The sequence below is a fragment of the Zootoca vivipara genome, chromosome 5 (genome assembly GCF_963506605.1).
Source record: "Zootoca vivipara chromosome 5, rZooViv1.1, whole genome shotgun sequence".
Classification (NCBI taxonomy): Eukaryota; Metazoa; Chordata; class Lepidosauria; order Squamata; family Lacertidae; genus Zootoca; species Zootoca vivipara.
The window spans coordinates 86397082-86415097 of NC_083280.1; the positions used below are offsets into that span (position 1 = coordinate 86397082).

The 18016-nt window shown below is 44.0% G+C and overlaps 1 protein-coding gene across 13 annotated transcripts in view; it reads left to right on the forward strand.

Moving 5' to 3' along the window:
• Nucleotides 1–4487: 4487 nt before the first annotated feature.
• The window catches only part of GBF1 (golgi brefeldin A resistant guanine nucleotide exchange factor 1), an 85393-nt gene continuing 71864 nt past the window's right edge, over nt 4488–18016 (forward strand). For 12 of the 13 annotated variants that reach the window (XM_035137348.2, XM_060275074.1, XM_035137341.2 and 9 more), the window contains exons 1-3: nt 4489–4736; nt 10087–10192; nt 12128–12194. In XM_035137348.2, coding sequence (XP_034993239.2) covers nt 4663–4736; nt 10087–10192; nt 12128–12194 — 247 coding nt within the window. In that variant the 5' untranslated portion in view covers nt 4489–4662. Of the gene's footprint in view, nt 4737–10086; nt 10193–12127; nt 12195–18016 lie in introns of all 13 variants that reach the window. The other variant, XM_035137344.2, reaches the window with a different exon arrangement.

Genomic DNA, 18016 nt, shown 5'->3' on the forward strand with positions numbered 1-18016 from the left:
CATGGGCTTTAAGGATGAGGCCATCGGCGCCCCCAGGCAGCTGCCATCGGGCAGCGCGCGCCTAGCCCGCCCCATTCGCAGCCGCGCGGCTGGCCAAGCGCCCCCCGCCCCCTTCCCGCGGCAGGCGAGGCGTCGTCGGGCCCCGCCCTTGCCAGACTCTGGCGCTTCCCTGGGCCCGCCCCCTCGGAGGCCCGCTTGTGGGCAGGGGCCAGCCCGCTCCCTCGGGCGAGGAAGGAGGGGTCGCGGCGGCGGCGGCGGCTTGTCAAAGCCACCAGGTGACAAGGAAGGTCCCGGCAGGAAGGTCGTCCGTCCCCTCGGGGCTTCTCTGGAGCATCCAAAGATCGGAGAGTTAGGGAACGGGAGGTACCCTAAATGCAGGAATGACTGGCAACCTTTAAAACTGTGAACATGACAATCAGTGCCCGATTTAGGCTAAGTAGGCTGAAGCCTAGGGCCTCTAAATCTAGGAGGCCTTTCCAGCCTGCCCACTCCCCAGGGCCGCAATCTCCCCTCTCCCAAAATTGCAAACCCAATACTTCATGAGAGGGCAGGGCAACTCGGCCCCAGCAACTATTAGACTCAGGGCTAGCCAGTGGGGCCCAATTTGAAGCAGTAGGGTGCAACTTGAACTTTTTTTTGGTAGGGCCCCAGTTCACAGCCATTTGGGGGGGGGTAGGGCCCCAGTTCACAGCCAAAGTCTTTTATTTATAGATATAAATAAAATCCATCTAGATTGCCCTGGTGCGGGGGCCCCTTAGGAGCCCCTTTGGCCAAATTGCTCCAATTGCCTTAAGGTGAGCCCTGATGAGATTGTGCAGGGGTTGGACTGGTGTCACTATTCAGAGTACAGACTCAAGGACTTGTTATGGAAATAAAGGGGGGGCACTTATTGGAAATCAGTTTTGTCACCTCTTCCCCCCACCCCCAACCCCCCAAGACAATGAGCCCAGCCACCTATTATTTACAGTCGCATAAGCACTACACTACAGCATGGCCGTAAACTTGTACATTCAACTGCTGAAATATACACCCAATATGTGGCAATGGAGATTTATGTTACTGCTTTAAGAAAGAACACTGTGTTTTACAAATGGACTCTGTACTTTGTGAATTACCTAAAAAAGGTAAAGGTAAAGGGACCCCTGACCATTAGGTCCAGTCGTGACCGACTCTGGGGTTGCGCGCTCATCTCGCATTATTGGCCGAGGGAGCCGGCGTACAGCTTCCAGGTCATGTGGCCAGCATGACAAAGCCGCTTCTGGCAAACCAGAGCAGCACATGGAAACGCCGTTTACCTTCCCGCTGTAGCGGTTCCTATTTATCTACTTGCATTTAGACGTGCTTTCGAACTGCTAGGTTGGTAGGAGCTGGGACCAAGCAACGGGAGGTCACCCCGTCACAGGGATTCGAACCACCGACCTTCTGATCAGCAAGCCCTAGGCTCAGTGGTTTAACCACAGCGCCACCTGGGTCACCAATTGGGAGAGCCACCAATTGGGAGCTCTAGAATCTGACAGCTAACCACTTGGGTTCTACCAAACAGCGACCCCTATTGCTGAAAGCAGGTAACCAGCAGGGAATGCTTCAGCTCAGCCTTTGCCTTGTTGACTGAACACCTCCTGCTGTGCAGATAATGGAGAAAGCTCATAAATTGTATCCCTTCTGGCATCCTGGCCAACTCTATTACTCTGGTGTAAACCCTGGTGCACCAGAAGCCCAGAATAGCAGCAATTAAAATCTGCTCATATGTCAGCGACTGATAAGACTTGTCAACCATTTCTTCCAAAGTCTTCCTAAATTATAAAGCTCCAAAATACAGGCCAAAAGAGAGCAGGTATGGGAAGAATGAGGCATACAATGGGCACCACCAGTGAAAAGGCCCTGCTCCGTGTAACTCCTGCCCTGTCATTTGATAGGGTGCCCACTTGCCTTCCTTCTTGACATGGAATGCTCTCTATTGGAGTCTCCTGGTCCAGTACAAAGACCATAAGAAGGGAGAGCAGGGACCTTGAAGTTCCCAGCAGCTGTTAATCAAGCAAGCACACAGGTCACCTTTGTCACAGACAGGACGTCTATGTCCTGGCCAAGCCTGCACCCAATTTTGTTTTTGTATAATCTCGTTTGTCAGTAACCAAAATTATATTATCAACATATACGAGCAGAAAAGTTGTTTTCCTTCATTTGCAAGGAATCGTACAAAACAAAGTGGCAGTAATAAAGAAAAGTTCCAGGGTGGCAACAGAAAGCAAACTAAAAATACTTTTGCAGTTCGTCAAAACTATCCAGCAATATCAGTTTATAGTAAAACTGGTGCTATTAACAGTAATCCTTCTAGTTGGTTAATTGGTTCGGCAACTTCCATGCACATGACATGTGATGCTAATTATTTCCCCCAAGAGTTAAATGATAACTAATCAGAGAGCTGTGAGATTCAGTTTAGGGTCAGATGCCTTGTCAATCCCAGCAGGTATATAAGGCCACCTCATCTAAAGATTTTAGCATAGAAACAGGCCTATGCAGAAGACACTCAGTCGGATATGTAGATCTCAACATATCTAGGTGGTTAAAGTCTAGCTCTTGTGTGTGGTCTGCTTCCATTCTGTCCTCTGCACATATATGCAGTCATCGAATCATAGAATCATAGAGTTGGAAGAGACCACAAGGGCCATCCAGTCCAACCCCCTGCCAAGCAGGAAACACCATCAAAGCATTATTGACATATGCCTGTCAAGCCTCTGCTTAAAGACCTCCAAAGAATGAGACTCCACCACACTCCTTGGTAGCAAATTCCACTGTCGAACAGCTCTTACTGTCAGGAAGTTCTTCCTAATGTTTAGGGGGAATCTTCTTTCTTGTAGTTTGATTCCATTGCTCCGTGTCCGCTTCTCTGGAGCAGCAGAAAACAATCTTTCTCCCTCCTCTATATGACATCATTTTATATATTTGAACATGGCTATCATGTCACCCCTTAACCTTCTCTTCTCCAGGCTAAACATACCCAGCTCCCTAAGCCGTTCCTCATAAGGCATCGTTTCCAGGCCTTTGACCATTTTGCTTGCCCTCTTCTGGACACGTTCCAGCTTGTCTGTATCCTTCTTGAACTGTGGTGCCCAGAACTGGACACAGTACTCCAGGTGAGGTCTGACCAGAGCAGAATACAGTGGTACTATTACTTCCCTTGATCTAGATCAGGGGTCTCCAAACAAAGGCCCGGGGGCCGGATGCGGCCCAATCACCTTCTAAATCCGGCCCATGGAAGGTCCGGGAATCAGCATGTTTTTACATGAGTAGATTGTGTCCTTTTATTTAAAATGCATCTCTGGGTTATTTGTGGGGCCTGCCTGGTGTTTTTACATGAGTAGAATGTATCCTTTTATTTAAAATGCATCTCTTGGTTATTTGTGGGGCATAGGAATTCGTTCATATTTTTTTTCAAAATATAGTCCGGCCCCCCACAAGGTCTGAGGGACAGTGGACCGGCCCCCTGCTGAAAAAGTTTGCTGACCCCTGATCTAGATGCTAGTCATGATAGTCCCCCCCCCCCATAGTTTTATTGTTCTATCCAAAGGTCATGATGAGGTTGTAGCAATAGCATTACTATTACTAATACAGAACACATTTCCATAATAAAAGTCAACATCCATGATGTAAGAGAGGAAAGATACAAATCTCCAACTCACCACAAGTATTGTAAAAGGTTTCTGTTGCATCATTGCCTCCCTAGAAGGGTTCGGTGCCGGTAAGAGCAATTCTTTATGCCGGTAATGTTAGTCTGTTTTAGCATTTTAACTTTTGGATGTTTTTGAGCAAGGTTGTACATATTTCTGTTGCAGGGGGTTGGACTGGATGACCCTTGGATGTCTTCAAAGTCTACAATTCTATGATTTATCTTGATTTTATTATTTTAGGTTTTTATTAATCAACTTTGAGTTTGTATTTTTTCACAAATCAAGCGGCACATAAATTTTATGTAATATGGAATAAAATTCAGTGTAACTAACATGTGACAAGGTAAAAATGTAGTAGTGCAGTAGCCAGCGATGCATTTCCTTATTTTGTCTTTTGGGTGGTAATTTTTGGGAGAGTGCAAAACACACACACACACAAAACACATACACCAAACCAATGAGTTGCGCGTTTGACCATTCACACGCTCACGCAGCCCAGAAATGACAAGCTGCACCCCATAATGCACAGCAAATCTTCGCTCTGCAGTTCAATCACACTTGACTCCCCCCCCCCCGGGAGACTGCTCACCTATCCGGAGGGTTGGCTTTTCCTTTCCTTTCTCTTTCCCACACAGCTATTGGCAACTAGCGATGCCAATAGCGCCAAGCCTTTCTCCTGATTGGCTCCTCGCTAGGGGGGCGGGGGCGGAAGGGTTTCTCCTCCCCGCCCCTCGCCAATCTCCCTCGGAATGAGCCGTTCCCATTGGGCGGCGGGTGTCCTGTCTCCTCAGATGCTGGTTTCGATTGGCTAAGGTCCCTCCCCGTCCCCGGCAGTAAACCGCGCAGCAAGCTAGGCTGCGCTCTTGTTTCCACGTCAGTGAGAGAGAAGCGAAGAGAGGAGAGGAGCCGGTTCCAGCCGTTCCTCGGGGCGGCTGCCTTTCTCGGAGCTAGCGGGCTTCCCGGAGCGGGCCGCCGCCGGTCCGGCTCCCCGGCAATGCCGAGAGGCCCTCAGACGCCTCAACAACTGCCCTCAGGCGCCGCCATTTTGGATGCCGGTTGGATGGAGGGGTGAGTGAGCCAAGCCAGCCAGACATTCCCAGCTGCTCTTCCCGCAGCCTAGGTCGGGTTTTGCCTGCTGAGGAAGCCGAGGGAGTTTGGGCCCGGGGCCTGTCCTGCGTGTGTGGGCGCCGGCAAGGGCCCGAAGGTGGTGTCCGGCCCAGGCGTGTCGCGAAGGCCGCGGTTTCCCTGTCGCGGGAGGCAGGGCCGAGGCAAAGTGCAGCGAGGGACCGGTTGGCGGCTGCCTTCCGGCCGATATTATTACTGTGGTTGTTATGGTTATGTATTTACTTATACCCCGCCTGACGGGACTCGAGGCGGCTTGCAGATAAAAACAAGAACCGCTAAAAAAAGAGAGAGCAAGCATCGAAATAAGCAGCGTCCAATCGAAAGTGGGCCCTCAGCTCCCGTTGGACTGCAACTCCCATCACCCCCTAACCTGCTAGCTAGGGACTTTGGGAGTTGTAGTCCAACAGCTGCTGGAGACACGGGTGCCAACTTGAATAAAATATTGGGGGGAGGGTGTAAGTCACGCCTCACATAATTGATCACATGACACGGTGCACACACGTTATTTGAATGGCAATGCACATCAACTTTGTGGGGACCCATACCCCTCAAATATTTTATTTTTTTAGGGCAGCGGGTGGGGAGTTGGTTCCTGTGGCTGGAGACCCAATGGAATTGAAAACTGCATACCTATCTAAGCTCTGTTTTGAAACATAATCAATAATCTCCATAAGATCAGCACGGCACCAGTCATTACAATAAGAACAGCGCCGACACCTTTAATTAAAAGCAGGTGTTCCCAAAGGCCTGTTGGAGTAAGAAAGGTCTTTTTCACCTGCTGGTTGGGAGGACAGCAAGGCGGGAGATGGTGCAGAGGAAGGGAGTTCTGAAGTTTCCTGGGAGCTGCCACTGATGATAAGGCCCTCTCCCGTGACCCCACTGAGTGTTACTGTTGAGGGGGGCGGGACCGAGAGAAGGGCCTTCCCCCAAAGATCTCAGGGTCCTGTGCAGGTTCCCATAAGATCCTCCTGCACTCTTGGGGCACCTGAGCTGAGGTGTTTGGTGACTCTTTCTGAGCTGGCCCAGTTTTGGCAGTTCAGCTGCTGCTGCTGGGGTACCCTAAAAAGCATAAATGAAGGCCTTGGTTGGTGAAGGCAGTGTGCACTTTGCAAAGTAGAATGCCTGAGACTGTGTTCTCAGCTTTTCTGGTTAAAAGATCTGTGACAGCAGGGCTATAAAAACATTGCTTGCCTAAGGATCTGGGCCATTGGCTTGATTTTGGGACAAGCTTCAGGGTTGGGGAGGGATAGGCAAAACCCTGCCTGCTAGGGTCTGGGCACACACTACATTTCATTGGGTGTTGTGAATGGTTTTGAAGGAAGTGAACATATTTTAATTTGTGCTTGGTGCCTGGGAAGACCCAGCAGCCTGTGACATGCAAAGTTTAATGTGAGAGGAATGAGGCTTGTCAAGTACAGAGGATTTGGGGGTGAGGAACAGTATCTCAGGTAGTCTGATTTGCACTTTTGGATGGGAGGCAGCATTAGGGTTTAGAGTTATCTCTGGTCTTTTTAGCCCTTTGCATGAATGGCGAGATCTTACCATCACCCCATAGTATTCCAGAGGAGTCCTGGGTGGAATGATTCCTTATGTCCAGCACAATTTCACATGTAGTTGGATGGAATATCCCCCAATGAGAGGGAACACACTGCATCTCGTCCTTGTCATTGACACTCCAAGTGACTTAGGGGTTGAGGGTATGGACGTTGACTCAGTGACCTTCCAAGCTTGCCCAGGTAGGCCTGGACAGGTTCTCATAAGGCAATGCTTTACATATTTATACACTTTCAAATATGGCTGTAAACACCTTCAAATATGGCTGCAAATGCTATAGGAACATAGGGGAAAAACAGATCTGTAAAGTGTCTGCTGGAAGTCAAAGAACTGGGTGACAGAATGTATGTGGAAGTACCCAGAACTGGCATTTGGGGCCTGTATACATGTCTCTTGTCCATATAGTGTTATTCGTTTTTGAGTTGGTGGTGATAGATTTCATGTGACACACAAACATGCCAATTCTGCCATCTTTCAAAAGACTAGTACTGTAGATACAACTTGTCCTCATTACTTTTTGATACATTACCGTGTGGCTATCTAACTTGAATAGAGCTTCCTCAAACCTGATTTGTTGGAGGTTGAAGTTGGGTAGAGTTGCAGCTTAGTGGAAATGGCAACTACTTATGACTGTTGAACACATGCAATATGGGGCAGACGCTGGATTACCTGAACACATGGACTGCACTACCCAAATGTGTATTTCTATCTGACAAGCAGAAGGGTTAGCTGTCATAATATATAGACCTCTTAAAGGTGGTTTTGACAGAAAGAGTTGAGTCCTTGAGCTACAAAAGTAGTGACCAATCGTTTTTGCAAGTGTGCCACAAGGAAAGCTTAAAGTATTGGAGAATGCCAGTCTTAACAAACACTGGGTGTGGTTTTGGCTCAAGTCTCCTAGATTGGGGAGCAGGCACTAGTGCACTTCAGCAGAGTTTGCTCCATGTTTAATCCCACAGTACCTCCAACTTACACTCAGGTATGATGTAAACTCCTGCTGCCCCTGCCACTTGTGGATTCACCACAAATGCAGCATTTTGTTTTTTCCAGAAGATTTGTTTCCTGTACTTTTGCAGTGCATTCACATTGCTCATTTTACAATGCTATCTTACAACGGCAGTATCATACTATCAACAATATAAGAATAAAACAATGTGAAAATGGAAAACAGTGCAGTAGACAAAAACCCTAAACAAGGTCCACCATGTGTCATCTGCCTAGCAAGATGAAAGCTTGCCAGGGGAGAAAGGTTTTCACCAATGGGCAGAAATGGCAAGGGAGGGGACCAACTAGACCTCAAGTGTTCCCATAATCCAGAAGGCCCTTTCTCTTGCCACAAACAATTGTGCCTCCATGACTAGTGCAGCCCAGATATAGGCCTCTCTACCAGATCTTAGGAATAGTAAATATCCAAAAACTTGCCAGTTCTTTGATTTTAATTATATTTTAGGTTGGTTTTAATTGTGTTTTAATTACATTTTATGCAAGCTGCATTGAGGGCATATATATAAAAATACTATTGGATTTGACTGGAATAATGAACAAAACAATGAAATTATTTTAATTTCATCATCTGTCCTAAGATTTCTCTCATGGTATAACACTCAAGGGCCTATTTTCACCCTGGAATAAGGCTGCAAAATTTATATGAGTAGATAATCCAGATCTCTCTTGTTTGTTTCCTTATAGCAGGCTTTCTCAAACTTGGCCCTCCAGATGTTTTTGCCTACAACTCCCATGATCCCTGGCTAGCAGGACCAATGGTCAGGGATGATGGGAATTGTAGTCTTAAAACATCTGGAGGGCTGAGTTTGGGGAAGCCTGCCTTATAGAATGTAGTAGATAAAGAAATATCAAATGCAGCTGATTCATTTTCAGTTTATTACCTTTATACAGCTCATCTTATTTAGATATAACAGAGAAGCAGTGCTCGGGATTGCTGACACTGTGTCCCAAAAATCCTGATGACTGCCCCCAACAGTTTATTTAGATGTTAAATAGTGTTGGGGACAGAATAGTTCTTAGTGATATCTGAGAGTGTAGGTGTCTGGACAGTATTCCCTGAATCTGGTCCCTCAGATAGGAATCTAAGCATTGCAACACAGCACCCACAAGTCCTATCTCATCGAGTTGGCCCAGGAGAATACCATGTTCAACGCTGTCAAAATCTGCAGAAATATCCAGCTAGAGTAACAGGGTTACTCTCCCTTTGTCTGTTTCCTAGTAAAGGACATCCATCAGAACAACTAAAGCTGATTCAGTCCGAAAGCTTGGTCTGGAACCCTGTCTAAAATTGGTCTAGATAATTGGTTTCCTCCAAGTGTTTCTGAAGCTAGGCCATTACCCTACCCCACCCTGCACAAGCACCTTGACCCTGAAGGGAGCATTTGTGATCAGCAGCAGTAATCAGGAATCTCAGGGTCAGGATTGGGTTTTAAAGTAGGGACTGTACCACTGCCTCTTTCAAGGTGGTTGGCACTACACCAGGGGTCAGCAACCTTTTTCAGCCATGGGCCGGTCCACCGTCCCTCAGACCATGTGGTGGGCTGGACTATTTTTTTTTTGGGGGGGGAGAATGAATTCCTATGCCCCACAAATAACCTCAGAGATGCATTTTAAATAAAAGCACACATTCTACTCATGTAAAAACACCAGGCAGGCCCCACAAATAATCCAGAGATGCATTTTAAATAAAAGGACACATTCTACTCATGTAAAAACATGCTGATTCCCGTACCGTCCGCGGGCCAGATTGAGAAGGCTATTGGGCCGCATCTGGTCCACGGGTCTGAGGTTGCCTACCCCTGCACTACACCACTCATGCAGTGATCCGTTCATCACATTCTTCTTATCTCAATCTTCTGCCTTCTACCCCCTTTTCCTTTAGTCCTCTTCCATGGTAGCCCATCTCTGTGACTTTATCAGTGAGATACCTACCAAATGGTACCCTAGAAATTGGGGAGGGAAGCCTACTCTAATGGGCAGGGTGTGCTTTTGGCTGCTTCCCAGATTGGTATATATTTCTTTGCTTTTCCAAATACTACACTGCTGCAGAGATGCACTACTTGGATTGTTCCTCACTTCTGTATGCATTTCTGATCCTTTGCTTCCAGGCTGTTAACCACTGGCAGGCTTTACTCCCTCCCCCCCCCCTTTTTTACAGTGCTCAGTTGATTGCCAGATAAGTTGTATGCCAAGTACCAACCCATATCTTTCCTGTAGTGGTTTACTTAGCACAATCTGTGGTTTGCTGGGTCTAGACTGTGAAGTCATGAGTCCTTTCCCTCCAGGTTTATAGTGGCCTTTAAGGATTTTCTTGCTTTTGAAGCGCTAAAAGTTGTATCTTAAAAGAAATAGTGAAACTCTAGATTTATTGTACATGCTGACCCTTATTTCCCCAAAGCAAGTGAAGGAAGGAAGGAAGACTCTGATTAAACATTTTGGTTTGATGGGTTCAGTGTCTTGAGAAACTAACATAAAAACATTGTGTCCTGATTTGTGAGCTGCTTTGGGGTCTCTCTGTGAACTAAAAGATAGGGTGGAATAGCTAATAATAAAAACATATAAAACAGACTGCACCAAGATAATTTAACTATTTCTCATTTCATGAAATATTTCTATAATTTTTGGCATCCAAAGAGTAAATTCTGGGACATACTTTCGAATTTCTTTCCTGGTATGGAATAATAATGTTATTTTTTGTATTTGAATGGGTACTAATTTATTTTTTCAATTCTAGGTCTGTCAGGATTGTGGATAAGAACATTTATATTATTCAAGGTGAAATCAATACAGTAGTAGGAGCCATAAAACGCAGTGCAAGATGGAGTACTCATACACATTTGGTAAGTTATTGAGTTCTATTAAGTAAATATTGAATATGTCTAATATCAAACATATGTGAGAAACTGAAATAGTTATTTGCTATATGTTGCTGTAGGCAGCTTTGATCTTCCATTTGTATAGGCACTTGTCTAATTCTAGTTAACAAAATAATTTGGAATGTGGCATCTACTGTATAAGAGACTGAAAAGTGCTGAACTCTGGGACGGGGTACCAACAGGATATTGTGAGCCCACTCTACTGCACCCACATATTGGGATAATAATACTGGTCTAAATTGCAGGGTTGTTAGGATCACAAAGATGCTCTCTGAGCATTCATATAATACCTACTTATTTGCATAGTTTGTGCATCTGATAAAACAAGCATCTGATAAAACAAGATCCTGCTTACAAAAAGTTTATGTAGAAACAAATGTGTTAGTCTTTAAGGATCCACAGACTTCTTGGGTCTTTTTCATTTCATATATACTCTTGTAGCACTAAACATCCTCCTGGCAGTATCGGTACCCCCTTTAGGATTGGTTGTTAAATTCTGTGTTGTTGGAGGGGTTGGTACAGTCTTTCCACACCTTTGAACTGGAATAAAGGGTTGTCACTTTCTGTTCTCAAATCCTGGCGCCTTGAACATTGTCTTTCAGAGCCTGTCTAAAATGCTTTCTCTCAAGCTTTAAAAATGCACACACCCATGTGATGTAATACTTCTGATCAAAGCTTTAAACTTCTGATTGGAGCAGTTTAAGAATTGAGAGACAACAATTTAAGGACAAAGTGCCTTAGGGTATGAAGTAAAGTGCCCTTCACAGTTCAGAGAATATTGTAAAGAAATAATAAAAGTATACAAATTCCTCCCCAACTTTATAACCTTCTGCTGTGGCAGTTGGCTATTCCATTACATTTTGCTGCCCAAGGTGAAACTAAAATGGACATCCCATTTGAGATAGTCTAGGGATAGGAAGTATGTTGCTGGACAACAGATCCCATATGCCCCAGCCAGTATGGCCAGTGGTCAGGGATGATGAATGTTGTAGTCTAGCAACATCCAGAGGGCAACAGGGAGGGAAACATATGACAGTCCATCATCTGGAGGTGGGCCACAGGTTACTCACAACTGTGTTTAGCCATTCATACTGCTTATCCCATTCATTTCTTAAGGCTGCTGTGAATCTATGCATACTTACCAAGGAGTAAGTCCCATTGAACCCTGTGGGACTTCTGAGTAGGCCTACATAGGATTGTTCTGCATACCCACCCACACCCCTGCTGACCTGGATATAGATGCTTTCTGTGTAGCAGCTGGAATCCTTTTGGCAAAGGAACTGTGTGCTACCTCTGTGACCTTCCTCCTAACACCCATTTTGCACAATGCAATCGAGCTGGATTAGCAGCTTGGCGGGAATGGGGTGGCATGCCGATGCTGCTACTGTTGAACTGGCACAAGGGGTGGTGGGTGAGCAAGCTGGCCGGAGCACGAGGCAACATTTTGAAACTCATTCCCAGCAGTCAATGACCATGTACTACTAGTAGGGCTGGGCAATGTCAGGTATTCAACATTGTGATGCATCACCAGCCAAACATTGCAATCTGGCGTGACACCGCAAGCTGCATTGGCCTCAGCCAGCGAGGCGTGGGGTGAAACTGTTGTAGCACTCACTGCAGGAGCTGAGGTGCTTTCACCGCAGCTCCTGGTGGGCTGGGGACAACACAGCTTGTTTGCACGTCTCATCTGGGGGGCAGGAAGGTTCCCACCCCCCTCCAGCTGAGTGAGCCCCAATGGTTTTCCCACTCGCACATGACCAGGAGAGACTTTGGGGCTTCTTTGAATAATGATCTGTTTAAGTGCATATTGAAAGATGATATAAATATTTTCTCCCCCTTTGTGAGGGAGTTTTAACTTAGTCCAGTTCTGACTTAGTAACAACCTTTTCATGTGTTTAGGATGAAGACCGTGATCCTCTTTTGCACAGCTTCAGTGTCTTGAAAGAAGTGCTGAATAACATAACTGGTAAGCTGTTGTTGCTGTTTAGTTAATATTGGGTATGTAGAGAATCAGGGCACATGCCTATATTCTGCACAGATAGATTTATTGTTTTTTTAAAATAAGGATATGTATTACCTATCGGTATAGAACAGCATTGCATTCATAGCTGGCACCAAGAATGTGGAATCTAGGTTCACTTTCAAACCATGCCTTCACAGTGCAGTGTACATAATAGGGTCAATACATAAACGAAAGGAGACATATTAGGTGGTATTATAAGGAAAAAGCATCTAGAATTTGCAGGTCTGCCAGAGTTTTTGATTTAAAAATGTAAAACAGCTCATAATCTCATAGCCAAAAATAATGAAATGTAGCTTGGAAGATGTATGTTTTTTAAAATCCTGCACTGATGGGCTCAAATGCACTTCATTGAGTAGGGAGCTTTATAGCTGTGATACCATCATTGAGAAGACCCTGTCTCTTGTGCGTCCAACCTAACCTAGCAAGGTTATTCTACAGTCTGGGTACCATCTGTATATGCGTCCTTTCAGAAAGTGTCTAACTTTGTGCCTCTTGAGATCTGCTTTTGTCTGATCCACTTTGTTGTGTTTCTTTGTAATAGTATTGTTTAATCTATTGTGAGCGACCATGACTATTTTGTATAGGGAAAAGTGGGGTATAAATTACTAAACCAAACTAATTAAACACTAGCCTTTATGCTATTTTGTTGGGAATGGCATGTGAGTTCTTGCTTCAATAATGTACTGAGTTTAAATCTTAACTCATGCATGAATGCATTAATGGCATTGGACAGGCAATAAATGCTTCAGCTTTTCCTCCTGGTATGCAGTTGGGAGATAATGTTGAACTACCTTATGAGGTGGCCGTTAGGATTGCACATGCTTTTAAGCTGATAGGGGCTATATCCTCCCATGTGGTACAAAATACCTTTCCTCATTCGCTGAGTAAGCATAGCGCTCCCCACAACCGTACACCCTAGATAACTAAAATTTAGCTGTGCAAATTCATTTGAATTCGTAAAATATATTTGGAGTAGAATGTTTTGGGACTTGATTTTCCTTGGCTAGAAACAGTGTGTCTTTCCCTCCATTTCCCTGCCCATGGTTTCTTCTGTCTTCAGTTGTGGATGTAACAATAGCCAAACTTATGATATAAAAGCACACAGGAGGAATGTGATGCAAGAAGATTGGAGGGGGCTGGTTGTTGTGTGTGTGCGTGCCAGCTGTATGGTTTGGGGCTGAGGGATGATAAAATATTTTCTCCACTAATCTCCTGATTAAAATCTAGACAACTCTTTCATACTTTGTGTTAGGAAAATACTCAGAATTTTGACTTAGACTTTCTGCCATGATGTATGCATTGGACTAATGTGCATTTGTGGAATCAGTAGTTAAGTTTCCTGATATTCATATCACTTGTGAAAAGACCATGCCAGTCTTCATGTCTCCTGTGTGTAGGTTAATTCTGTCATGTAGCACTGACTGGAAATCCTTCCTAGGTGTTCTTGGGAACAGACTTGATCCTAGGCAGGGTATTGGTGGGCCCTGATTGCATGTGGTGCTGTTGTCAGAGACCTCCACTTTAAAGAGGCAACACAGGGGCAGAGTTCAGCTCTTACTTGCATTCGGTTTGAACATTTCTTCATTAAGTTACAGAAGCAATGACTTTCATATTCAAATTTATTCAAGCAGTAATCTTTGACATTTGAGTTAGCTTTTAGAACAGTTTTGCATTTATAGTAATATATATTCTGTATTTCCTCAGTCCCTACTGAGTTTGTTTTAATCTGTACTGGATGCAAATTTCCAACTGCCTTGCCTCATTTCTTCTCGTGTTCCTCTTTCCTTCTCCCCTCTGTGGACTATGTTTGATCAGGTGTGGCAGGAATATCCTTTCTCAAGCTGCGCCCTTTATATTAGTCAATATTGCTCTTCTCTCCCTCCCGTTCTCTTCCATCTCCTCTGAGCTTTATCAGTTGACTTATAATTTTGGAATTCTCATTGGAGTCTGTAATACAGTTTGTTCATTATTTAAACAAAATCTGTTTAATGAGCAGAGAGGGGCAATGTAAATGTTAGGCATGTTGCAGTAGAGTACCTTTGTTCTCCTTGGAGTCTTTGCTTATTTAACTGTTTAGGAATGATGTATGGGGTGCCCTGATTTGGGAAAGAAGGTATACCATAGAGCCAACCTACCCTAGGAAAACAGTGTGAGTATCCTAACTCGCCCATAGATTCAATACCTTGTGGCTTTGGATTTTTGTTTTTATATTGGATTTAGTTTCTTACCTGTACAAAGTGAAGGTGCAAGTAGAGAACATCTTTTAGCCCTATACTTGCTCTTTTTAGAAACCGGTCTATATAACACTGTTTCCTTTAATTTTTGGTGCAGGATGATGTGGTGGCCAATAAAACAATAGTTGAGTGATGTCTCACATTGGCTACTTGCAGATTGGTTTAGAAACATAAGTAACCTTCCTATTGATACATAATACAATTTTTTTAAAAAGAAGAAAACTTTCTTTAAATCAAAGAACTTACCTGGCTTAAAAACTTTCCTTAAATTAAAAAGTCTATGAGGGAAAATATTTGGGATTATGAAAGAGCATAAAAGAACATAAAGTAAGATCATGAGCACACTTACATAGGAGCTTGTCACAGATTTTAATTGTCCAAAGAAAGGCATAATTCTTTTTGTCCAAACTGGCACCTATTTACTCTTTGTCTTTGGTCAATTTACTTGCAATCTGAAATGAATGACTAGTCTTTGGGGCAACACTTCTTAACCCTTTACCCTCCACATGTCGCTGTACTATAGTTCCCATCATCCCTGACCATTGGCCATGCTGGCTGGGGATGATGGGAGTTGTGAGTCGAACAACACCTGCAGGTCCACAGGTTCCCTAGGTAAAAAGAGCAGTTCTGTCTTCCTTCCCATAAAACCTGTGTGTGTGTGTGTGTGTGTGTGTGTGTGTGTGAGAGAGAGAGAGAGAGAGAGAGAGAGAACTATCCTACCAGACTCATTTGGACTCAGCTGCATATCCCTTTTCCAATGACAAGGCTGAACTGCAGAATGCTTGAAATAATGGGCAGTCACTTGAGTAGCCAGCCTATGCAATCTAAGGAAAGACTGGGAATGAAAATGTATACAAAAGCATTTCTTTTTTAAGCTGACATACCTGTAACTTCTTCAAACCCAAATGGTTAAAGATTCAGTGACCTTTGCATTTCATTTTGCACCAGTCCTTAATTATTTAGCCTTTGGGCAGGAGAAAGTAAACAGAGGAAGATAATATTAATGTTGACTCTGAATCACTGTGGCAATTAGTGAGCCTCAATTAGGTGAGAATGACCTTAAAAATCCTGTAGTGGACTAGGAGTGAATGGTGGGGTATAAATAATAATTTAATAAAATAGTGAATAAAAAGTGTGTTATCTGTTGTGAGCTCAAAGTACTCGTCATTGTGTGGAGCATGGGCAGCAGATATTTTTAAAAGGCAAGACATACTAGGTATGCCATGTAGATCATGTGCTTTGGTATCTACTCCTGTGCTGTACCAAGTACCAAGGTGGGCATAGCTGGGAGAAACTAACCCCATGACTTGCTCCTCACCCAGGTCTTGATTTTATATGCCAGGTCAGCATCCTTAACCCTGATTAAATTGTGGGTGAGGGAGATCTTAATATAGACTGACCTGGCATTTACAAGCAGCAGCTTGAGACCCAAATACATTGCTGGCACAGCCACAACCAAGACTTTGGCTGGAAAAAGGGTCAGGACACAGACTGAAACTGTCTGTGCCAGAGTCCAGACTTCAATTATACTGTATAAGTGTACATGAGAGAGGCAGACTTCAGATTTGGAACAAAAATCTTCATTTTTCCATTTCCAATGTGTCATATTTCCATTTTAATTCTAACTGCAAGGCCACTGAGGACCAATAAGTGGGATACAAATTAAAAACATAAATTTTAAAGTGAATATTCAGATCACAACTACTGAAATTGCCATGTGCGTGTGTGAGGGAGGGAAGAAGGAATGAAGAGAAATTATTGGAAGGCACTGTTCACCCCCTCAGAGTGCCTGCCTGCAATGTGTGTTTGAAGGCTTTATGTCCAAGTGTTCTGCTAAAACCGTTAGTATGCATGGCTGTGCTTGGACAAGGCAAGCATGTAGTTTGCCAGGCCTGTTCACTTCAGAAGTGAAGTAGTTTTTGCTGGAACAGAAATGCTTGCTGCTGCCTTGCAATATAAACTCCTGGGCATTTGTTCTTTGACCCAATTCCACCCAGAAGTCATTCTTGTGCAGCATTTCTGTAGCACAATCACATTAGCAACAGACTTGCTTTTTATGTGTGAAAATGAAGAGCAAATAACTTTTCTGAATATAAAAACTGGTCCTGTGGTCCAAAAAACTGAAAATTAAAAAAATAAGGCAAGATATATTAAGCATGGTCAAAATCCTGACAGGTTATAAACTATCTAGATTATGTTTATAGGTTTTATAAATACAAAAATATTTGAGGTTTAGTTCAGAAGAAATATGTGGTAATGTTACATTTCTCTGTTACTAGAGCCAATTAAGTGCATTTTCTGCAATGGGTAATGCTCTGTCTTGACCAGTAGGAAGCAGACTATTCCAAATATCTTTCTGAAGGCTCTCTTTCAGCAGTCTCAGTCCTCAGATGTTTCACTGCCTCAGCAGTAGATGCTTTACTGTTGCTTAGAGGGAGTTAAAAAAGACTCAGTGGAAGAGCAGAAAGCCTGGTTTCTTTTTCTTGCCCTTTGGCTTGTCTCTGCCAATCTTTTAGGAGCTAAGCACAGAGGGCTGAGTAAGTGCTTTGAGCATTTTTGTTCAGCTCTTATTTTTAAGTGAGCTAACTGAATACAGTGGTACCTCGGTTTAAGTACACAATTGGTTACAGAAGTCTGTACTTAACCTGAAGTGTACTCAACTTGAAGTGAACTTTCCCATTGAAATTAATGGAAAGTGGATTAATCTGTTCCAAACGGGTCCGCAGAGTACTTAAACTGAATACTCAAAACTGAAGGGTACTTAAACTGAGGTATGACTGTACAGTCAAACCTTGGTTTGCGACCGCCTCCGTTTGTGACCACTTTGGTTTCCGACCACCGCAGACCCGGAAGTGTTTACTTCCGGGTTCCGCGGCGCTCGGATGCGCAGAAGCGATTTGCACAGCTCGCGCATGCGCAGAAGCGTGCCTTGGGGAGCGACAAACTCAGGGAGCAACTGGCTCCCCGGAACCAATTGTGGTCGTAAACGGAGGTATGACTGTAAGTGGATTGCAGTGCTGTTTTCCTTTGGTTTTTCCACTTTTCCAAATGTTAGATATAGTTAATCAGCTCAAAAGAATGTATTAAAATGCATATTTAAATGTGGACTTTTTAATATTAAAATGCATTCAAAATGCATATTTTAGGTTAAATGTGTATTAAAATATGATTTTTTTGTGTGGGTGAAAGTTTGCAGAATGAACACGGACACAGACTAGAAATAGACTAATCTGTCCATCCCTACTTTATGATTTACCCCGCAATTGCCATTTCTATCTGATAAGGCCTCAGAAGAGTGTGGCCACTTTTTGCTGTTGTTGAGCTCTGATAGTGACAAGGTAGTACTGTCAGGTGGTGAAGCAGCTTGGAATTAGTGCTAGAGGCCCAGAAAGATGTGTGGCTCCTGTGATTATTGTGTGTTCCTTCTACCTTTTGGTCTTTGCATCGGTCTGATTTGTCTCTTCCAGGTATTGGTTTGAATGCCCACTTTTAAAAAAAATAATCATTTATTTATTGAGCTTAAGAATCACC